This window comes from Geospiza fortis, unplaced genomic scaffold (assembly GCF_000277835.1).
Source record: "Geospiza fortis unplaced genomic scaffold, GeoFor_1.0 scaffold2, whole genome shotgun sequence".
NCBI lineage: Eukaryota > Metazoa > Chordata > Aves > Passeriformes > Thraupidae > Geospiza > Geospiza fortis.
The window spans coordinates 2,786,768-2,796,072 of record NW_005054366.1 but is presented as its reverse complement, the minus strand read 5'-3'; the positions used below and the strand labels follow the sequence as shown (position 1 = coordinate 2,796,072).

The following is a 9,305-nucleotide window of genomic DNA, read 5'->3' as shown; positions in this document are numbered from 1 at the left end:
ATCTCAGCTGCCCCGAGCGTTCCTAATAATCACTGAGAAATCTTCACACCATTGGCCAAAAATCCCCAAATTATGGACGATGGGGAAAATCCCTAATTCCTCTTTCAGCACAGCAGGACAGAGGGGGAGAGCAGGGATTTCCGTGGTGGTAAAATCCCGGGAATGCCCCTTCCTGCAGGGAATTCTGCCGGAGGGCGCTGCGCAGGGGCGACTGCTCGGCCTTCAGCCTCTCCTTCGACGCCTCCGTCTTCGTCATCGAGAGCAGCAGGAGGAGGGTGGCCGTGGAAGCCGTGCTGGAAAACCGCGGGGAGAACGCCTACAGCACCGTCCTCAACATCTCCTTCTCCAGGAACCTCCAGTTCGCCAGCCTGATCCCCAAGGTGAGCTCCCGGGGCACATCCAGGCTTTTCCAGAGGTGCTGCTAATCCCAGCAGGAGGAGAAAGCTGCAGCCCAAAGCAGAGCCCAAATCTGTCTCCATCCCTCATAAATCAGAGCTGTTTATGGGCTCCGTTTCTAAGCACTTCCAGCTCTTTATTTTGGAAATACAAAAAGGTTTTGAGTTTTAAGAGCCTGAGCGAAGGTCAAACACAGAGGAAATTATTTCCCTCTATTTTTCTCCTGCAGTTGTTTAAAAATACTCCCTGCGCATCGCCAAGTTCCCGTCAGGAATGAGTTTTTGCAGCTGAGAAATAACTCCTGGAAGTGGGAGCTGATCATGGGAATGTGGCCACAGCTCAGCACCGAGCCGGGCGATGCCACCTCTCCATGGCTTTCCCTGGAGTGGTCCCCGAGTGCCCCAAAAATTTCACTGCCCCACTCGCTCGATCTTGGTGCGACTCCTCCCTGCTCCCAGCGAGGTTTGGGAATGTGCTGATGCTGCTGAGCCTTCCCTCACCCCCCCATGACTTCATCCCCGCCCGCAGATCCCATCTCCTTTGTTTTTCTCCGAGCCGTGCCAAAGGAAAATTGTGGGGCTTGCTGCCCACAAAATAAGAAAAATGCATTTTTTGGAGATTATTCCAAGCGAAGTGAGGGGAGCAGGGAAAATCCCTGGGATGGTGAGGAAGAGAAAGCACCGGATAGCAGTGGTTGTAGGGAATATTTGCAGCTGGTCAGGGAGGAGTCATGGATAACAGGCTCCTGTCTGTCCCTCCTTATCAAGGAGGATCCAGTGGGGATGGATATCTGCATCTTATAAATAAAAAGTGTCTGTGGCCCCAAAAAGTCCATAATTTCAACAGAAGAGTGGGAGGAAGCTCCAGGGTGTTGATGGTGGCTGGTGCTGGGATATTCCAGCTCCTGGGTAGGACTTTTCCAGTGGCAGCAGCTCAAAATGACCCCTTGTGGGATAAAAACTGGAATAGCTCATCCTCTCATGGTGAGGATGGACACCACATCCCATCCCTGCCTGGCTGGAGAGGTGGAAGGGTGTTCCAGCAGCAGGAACGTCAGTGTTGAGGTGAGGGAATTCCAGCTTAGCTGGTGGCCATGCAGGATAACAGCTCATGTTATCTCTCAGTGCTTCCCAATGACTCCTCATCGTAGAAAAATCAGGAATGCCAGGAATAATCAGGTTTGTTCATTCACTGCAGTTAAATTCATCCACTGCTGTAATTAAATTCATAAAGAGGATTTACATCAGGAAACTGGGAGTTGCTTCCTAGAGATGCTCCTTTCCAGGAACATCAACAAATGCACGGGAAGGATTCCCAGCTCCAGCGAGCGGGGTGGGTTGGATGACTGGCTGGTTGCTTGCCTGGTCCTTTGGTTGGGTTTTGGTTCATACTTGGTTGGTGGTTGTATCCTTCCTTCATTCATTAGTTTCTTGGCCAGTGATTGATTGGAATTTGTTTGGATTTTGGTCATTGGTTGGTTGGTGTTTTGTTGGGTTTTGGTCATTCGTTGGTTGGGTTTTGGTCATTGGTTGGTTGCTGGTTGGTTGGTTATTGGTTGATTGGTTGGTCGTTGGCTCTTGTCGTTGGTTGGTTGGGTTTAGGTTGTTGGTTGGTCATTGGCTGGTTGGATTTTGGTTGGTTGGTGATTGGTTGATTGTCCATTGGTTGGCCTTTGGTTGGCCACTGGTTGGCCATTATTTGATTGGCCATTGGTAGGCCATTGGTTGGATGCTGGTTGGTCATTGGTTGGTTGGCTGTTTCCCCAAAGCCAAGGCCCGTTTTCAGCCCCTCGGGTGTTCCCAGTTTCCCAAAGAGCCGGGGCTCATTCCCGGTGTCCCGGACACTCCATGGACAGGACTTCATGTCCTGTTTCAGGATGACAGCGACATCAACATCGACTGTGCCAGCGACGACAGACACCCCACCAGGAGGGTGTGCAACGTCAGCTACCCCTTCTTCCGAGCCAAGGCCAAGGTAGGACATTCCCAACTTCCCACTGTGCTGTCACATGGACCTTCTGCCCCCAGGGTCACATCTGGGCAGCCCTGAGCAGGATTTTGAAGATAAACTTTTGGTTTATTCCCTTTTGGAGTTTGAAAGGCATCTTAGGGAAGCTGGGATGGTTGGGATCCTGCCCTGGTTCTCAGGAGAGCCCCAGAATCCAACTCAGCTCCTCCAGGTGACAGAATTTGCCTCAAATCCTTTGGAAAAATTTAATGTTGGCTTCAAACCATAGATGGGAACTTCCCTGAGCTGATTCCCTGCAGGATGAGGCTCCTTCCCTGCCTGAGAGGTTTTCCTTGCCCTGAGGTGCTTCTGGATCCTGCTCAGAGCCAGTCCAAGCTCTCCTGGGTGGTGACATCCTCCAAATCAGTATTCCCAGTATTTGGGATGAGCCCAAGTCAAATTTATAATTTTTATAAACCACAAACCCTTGGGAAACATCAAATTCAGGGTTCAGTAGGGAAAAGAATAGTGGGGAGATCCACTCAGGATCTGCATGGAATCCCACCTGCCACCCGTGGGAAAAGGGACCAACACAAGCAGGATCTGGAGATAAAATCTCCCCAGCTCCTGTATCCGTCTGAAACCTTTCCTGGATTATGATGGATGAGCCTCAGGCACCAGGCTCGGCTTTAAACTCCCAAAAATCCCAGTGGGATGCCTGTGGCTGCACGAGGAGCTGGCTCCCCATGACCTACGGGGTCGGGAATGCGTCCGTGGGCCATCAGGTAGTGCCGCTCCTGCCAAAACAAAGACAGGCTGGAAATGGAATTTTGGCTGCGGAGCCGCGGGAGCTTTAATATTCCAGTCAGCTGTGCCGGCCCAGACGGTTTGAGGTCACTGCAGATGTGACATTTATCACATTTATCCCGTTTTATTGGTGTTGGCTCTCTCCAGCTGCCTCCCCTTCCCGCCAATCCCGGGCCTCTGGAGGGATCTGCTTCCACAGGGAGCCGCAAGTAGCTCCCATCGCAGGGGCTGAGAGAATTCCTGCAAATCCTCTCTGCCTGGGAAGGCTCTGCTCAGTCCTGGTGGGATTGGGAATTGTGTGTCCTGCAGGGTCCCACACTGGCCCTGCTCAGCTTTCAGGATTTTATTCTCTGGGATGTTTTTCCCGATGTTTTTCCCTGTGTTTTTCCCTTCTCCGCAGGTCGCTTTCCGCCTGGATTTTGAATTCAGCAAGTCCATCTTCCTGCAGAGCATGGAGGTCTACATGGTTGCCAGCAGGTCTGGGGATGCTTTCTCCCTCTGGAATCACAGAATCATGGAATGGTTTGGGCTGGAAAAAAAGGCCCATCCAGTCCCACCCCTTCCCTGATCCCAGGGTGTCCAACCTTGGACAATTCCAGGAAGCTTCTCTGGGCACCCCAGGATGCAGCTGGCTTTCCTTGGGATTCCTTCCTCCAGAGCCAGAGGTTTTCCATGGAATAACCCCATGGAGACCCACTTGCTGTGGGTTACCCTGTGCTCCCAAACCTGGCTATTTTTGTTTATCTGGGGATTTACATCCGTGATTTTTCCATGCCTGAGGAAGCTGCCGGGCTCTGCTGGATCTCCAGCCACTGCTGCTTTCTCATCCACGCTCTCACCACAAATATATCCCAGGAAAAATAGCTCCTAATAATTTTACAAAGTTCTTCTTACTCCCCATTCCTGCACAGGTAAAGATTTCCCACAGGGAAATGTGGGAAATCCTGAAAAAAAAAGGGGAAATCCTATGAGGAAAGGGAAAATCCTATAAGGAAAGGGAAAATCGTACAAGGGGAAAAATCCTACAAAGAAAGGGAAAAATTAAATCAACTTAGTATTTATTAAAATATTAATAAATAATTGGTTTTATTAACTAAATTATTAATATTAATTAATTATTTTTTTGAATTTCACCAATTATTAGAGCAGAGGGGGATTCCCCTGCACCACTTTAAGCTGCTGGGGGTGACACCACCCTCCGAATCATTTTAATGATTAAAATCCCAGAATAAAATCCTGCTTTGACCAAAATGCAAAAAAAGCTCAGCATTCCCAAAAAATATTCCCAGGGGGATTTGGCTGCTGCCTGACCCCCTGGCCCTGCTGCTGTTCCAGTGACAGCGAGGAGAAGGAGAGCACCAAGGAGGACAACGTTGCCCACCTCAACTTCCAGCTCAAGTACGAGGCCGACCTGCTCTTCACCAGGTGAGGGGTTTGGGTTGGGATGCGGCTCCTGGGAGGTCATGGATTGGGAAAACCCCTTGGGAAAACCAGCTGGGAGCAGCCTTCAAACCCAGGTTTAATTCGGGAATTTATTGAAAAAACAGGAGCCATGAAGTCAGGGAGAGATTTTTATAAAATTGGCGAGCTGTGGGGAGCTGGACTCTGCCGGTGTTTAAAGGCATAAATTTTATTAAAGAGGTGTGAGGGTGAGTTTTTATGGTGAAAAAAAGGGAATTCTTGGAGGTAATAATGGCCATAACAGGTGTTCCCGGTGTCTGGGCCAGTGGCCATCCCACAAAACCATCGGAGGGAAGCTCAGCTGTGGGATGAGCGTGGAATCACCGGGAATTCAAGTCTGGGACAGCCAGGGATGAAGGCAGAGATAATTTAGGAAGCTGCTGATGGGAAAATCAGGGATCCCAAAGCACATTCCCTGGCGCTGCTTGCTGGAATTTTTCGGGGATTTTTCAGCCCTTCGGTCATTTTATATTTTCTACTCAGACGCCACAAATAAAATTCCTTTAATATTTAGGATTTATGGGGAGCGAGGGGATTCTCCAGTTCAGAATGAAGAGAAAACCTGGAGGGAAAGAAGAGCACAGAAAATATCAAATTTGGGAATTTTGGAGTGGAAAAGGAGGGAGGGACTTTGAAAGAATGTGGGGATTTGGGGCCATCACAGGTGCTCCCGAATGGGTTCCCACAGGACATTCCTGGCTCTTTTCCCACCTCTCCAGCTGCAAAGCAGGGATTGATTTACCTCCTGTGACATCCAAACCTCAGCCAGGGCCTGGGATGGCTCTGCTTTATTAAAGAGGCGAGAAAATCCTGCAAAGAAAGGGAAAATCCTATAAAGAAAGGGAAAATTCTGCCATAAAAGGGGAAAGTCCTGCAAAGAAAGGAGAATATCCTATACAGAAAGGGGAAAGACCTGCAAAGAAAGGGGAAAGTCCTGCAAAGAAGGGGGGAAATCCTATAAAGAAAGGGAATATCCTATTCAGAAAGGGGAAAGTCCTGCAGAGAAAGGGGAAATCCAGCAAAGAAAAGGGAAAATTCTACAAAGAAAGGGAAAATCCTACAAAAAACCTCTTTGTCCCACAGGACGTCAAGCCTGGATTATTTTGAGATCAGATCCAACAATTCCCTGGATGGATCCAACCCCATCGGGCCCCCCTTCCACTGCACCTTCACGGTGAGCAGGAACCGGATCCCTGAGTTCTCCCAGATTTGGGATCTGCCCCGGGAGCAGGGATCCCCATCCCCTGATCCCAACACATCCCTCTGCTCTTCCCTGGCAGCTGCAGAACCTGGGATTCTTCCCGGTGCAAGGGGTGACGCTAAAGATCACCGTGCCCGTGGCCACCCGGGCGGGCAACCGGCTCCTGCTGCCCACGGAATTCCGGGCAGACCAGGTAGGACGGGATTGTGGTTTAGGGTGGGATTCCAGCCCGGTTTAGGGTGGGATTCCAGCATGGTTTAGGATTGAATTCCAGCCCAGTTTAGGATGGGATTCTAGGCCATTTCAGGGCGGCATTCTGTCCCAGTTTAGGATGGGATTTCATCCCAGTTTAGGATGGGATTCCAGCCCGGTTTAGGGTGGGATTCTGTCCTGGTTTATGATGGGATTCTAGCGTGTTTTAGGATGGGATTCCAGCCCACTTTAGGATGGGATTCTAGGCCATTTTAGGATGGCATTCTGCCCCAGTTTATTATGAGATTCAGGCCTGGTTTAGGATGGAATTCCAGCCCAGTTTAGGATGGGATTCTAGCCCATTTTAGGATGGGATTCTGCCCCAGTTTATGATGAGATTCGGGCCTGGTTTAGGATGGGATTCCAGCCCAGTTTAGAATGGGATCCCAGCCCTCCGGCCACATCCCACAGCGAGCCAAACTCAATCCCAGCTGCAGCAAATCCTGGAGGCTGCTGGGGATCTCTGATATGGGATGGTGGCACAGGAAAGCCACTGCCACAATTCCATGCTGGAATTCCATTGGCTTCTCCCACAGGAAAACACGACCTGCAGCATCTGGGGGAACACCACTGACTACCGGAGAACCCCGGCAGAGGAGGACCTGTCCCGCACCCCACACCTGGTACTCACCTGCACGGGGCAATCCTGGCTCCAGGATATCCCAAACAGGGAAAAACCTGGAATAGGGATGGCCCTTGGATGTGGGAGGGGCACACTGGAATTTTTTAGGACATTTTTAAGCCCTTCGGTCAGTTTATTTTTATTTTTCCTCTCAGCCACTGCAATTTAAGCCCCATTAATACTCAGGATTTATGGGGAGCGAGGGAATTCTCCAGCTCACAAAGATCAGGATCTTTTTTTTCCAAGGGAAAACTTGGAGGGAAAGAACAGCACAAAACCCAGCAAAATTGGGAAGCTTGGAGTGAAAAAGGGGGAGAAAATTTAAAGAATGTGGGGATTTGGCCACACAGGAGGACGGACACGTGGGATCCTCCCTCCCTCCCTCAGTGCCTGCCAGGGATGAATCCCAGTGGGATTTTCCCTCCTTCTCCAGCTGTGATCCCACATTTCCCTTTGCAGAACCACAGCAACTCCGACGTGGTTTCCATCGACTGCGAGGTGAAACTGGCTCCCAACGAGGAGCTGAACCTGCACCTGCGTGGGAATCTGTGGATGAAGTCTCTGAAAGCAGTGAGTGCTCATCAGAAAATGTGGATTTCAGGGAGAAATCCCCCGAAGGAACCCTCGCACCCCAAAAACGTGGGATTTTCCATCCAGGAAGCCTAGGAATGTATGGGCTGGTTTTTATTCCCAAAGCCACTTCTCCTATTGGATCGTGCATCCACGTTGCCTCATTATGGATTATTTAATTCCATTAAATTTGCATTATTAATTAATGCAAAGTTAATTCATCTAAAACCTCTTTTTTTGCTGTTGTTCTGCCCCACTCCCTGCCTGCCCTGCATCCTCCTCTCCCATGGATGCAAAGAGAATCCCTATGGATACAAAGCCATGGGGATGGGATGGATCCCGTTGGGAATGGGGGCTCCTTCTCCACGTGGGATGCTCATCCCAGCCCACGGGGATGGGATGGATCCCGTTGGGAATGGGGGCTCCTTTTCCATGTGGAATGCTCATCCCACCCCTCTCCGTGCAGCTGAAGTTCAAGGCACTGAAGCTCACCACGATCGCTGCGCTCCAGCGGCGCTTCCGGAGCCCCTTCGTTTTCCGGGAGGAGGATCCCAGCCGCCAGGTCAGCCCTGGGATGGGGGCACCCAGAATTTCGGGATGCTGCCACACCCTGCCCTGATCCCACTGGGAGAATCCCTGTGGATGGAGGGACCCAGGTCCGGAAAAACTCGGTGCAGCTGTGGCCGAGCTCTGATCCTGGAATCTCCGGATTCCGCAGGGAAAACTGAGCCAAATCCTTGGTGCAGTGTTCCCAAAGGAAAGGCTGCTCAGCATTCCCGTTATCCCCTTTTCCCTGCCATTCCTGCCTGGAATCCACGGTGTTTTCTCTTCTCCAGATCACGTTTGAGATCTCCAAGCCCGAGGAATCGCAGATTCCCATCTGGATCATCCTTGGGAGCACCTTTGGAGGTCTCCTGCTCCTGGCCCTGCTGGTCCTGGCGCTCTGGAAGGTGAGCAGCTTTTGGGGGATTTTTGGAGATTTCCATGTGTGGAGGAACCCTCTGGATCCGTGTCCAGCGCCCCACGAGCTCCTCAACACCACCAAAAATCCTCAGAACCTCCTCCAAAATACCCCTTTCCATATATAAATGATATCCAGGACCGACTTCCAGCTGCTATCCCATTAAAAGCTCCTGGGATAACAGCGGGATTTTGTTTCCCTCCCCTCCCCACAGCTCGGGTTCTTCAAGAGCGGGAGCCGCCGGCGAGCGGCCGAGCGGGAGCAGAATTCCCACGGGATGGAGTGACTCTGCCGGGGCCAGGAGCCCCCTCCCAGCTCCGGAGATTCCCGGGATCCCGAGGGATTTGGGGGCTGTGCTTGGCTTTGCAGCAGGATGACAGAACACTCCTTGTGGGACGGCACTTAAAAGCCATAAAAAACCCCCTCAAACCAAGTGAAAATTCCCCAAAAAACTCCTCGGAGGTGCTTTCGACTGGGATTGCATTAAAAAAAGACCTCAAATCAACCAAAAATTCCCCAAAAATCTCCTCGGAAGTGCTTCCAACTGGGATTTCACCAGGGTGGCAGCAGTGGGGACGAGGGGACACCGGTGTGAGGGGTCCCTGATGTGGAGCTGGAAAACTCCTTAAAATAAAAATATTATCCCCAAAAAATCCCCCATGGATTGCTCCTTCCCATGGCGGAGCTGTCGCAGATCCCGGGCTCTGCTGGCCACGGCTCTCAAACTGCCTTCGTTAACAGGAGTAATTAAGTGGAGGCGTTAATTAGTCTGAATGCACTGAATGAAATTCTTGTGATTTCAAGCACCTTAAATGCCAACTCTCCAGTGTCCGGCTGTACATAATTCTTCTAAAAACGGGAAGGAAAGGAGGGGGGGGAAAATTAAAAATCCTGCCAAAAAAAAGAAAACCAAAAAACAAACCACAAACTTAGAAATAATTTTGAAAAAAATTTAAAATCGTGTAAAGAATTAATTAAGAAGCAGTTTGATGAGTTTCGTCCCAGCAGAGCAGCTTGGGGAGCCCACATGTATCATACCTGTACATAGCTGGTGCCATGGAAATCATGGAATTTTAAGGGCAGGAATG

General features: G+C 50.5%; 1 protein-coding gene across 1 annotated transcript in view; it reads left to right on the top strand.

Annotated features, from left to right (window-relative positions):
• ITGA11 (integrin subunit alpha 11) overlaps positions 1-9,299 on the top strand; it is a 48,197-nt gene extending 38,898 nt beyond the window's left edge. Inside the window, exons 20-30 of the mRNA XM_014308316.2 lie at positions 179-380; positions 2,272-2,370; positions 3,551-3,627; positions 4,486-4,575; positions 5,695-5,785; positions 5,892-6,005; positions 6,601-6,687; positions 7,146-7,256; positions 7,723-7,818; positions 8,093-8,206; positions 8,432-9,299. Coding sequence (XP_014163791.1) covers positions 179-380; positions 2,272-2,370; positions 3,551-3,627; positions 4,486-4,575; positions 5,695-5,785; positions 5,892-6,005; positions 6,601-6,687; positions 7,146-7,256; positions 7,723-7,818; positions 8,093-8,206; positions 8,432-8,503 — 1,153 coding nt within the window. The 3' untranslated portion in view covers positions 8,504-9,299. The remainder of the gene's footprint in view (positions 1-178; positions 381-2,271; positions 2,371-3,550; positions 3,628-4,485; positions 4,576-5,694; positions 5,786-5,891; positions 6,006-6,600; positions 6,688-7,145; positions 7,257-7,722; positions 7,819-8,092; positions 8,207-8,431) is intronic.
• The last annotated feature ends 6 nt before the right edge of the window (positions 9,300-9,305 follow it).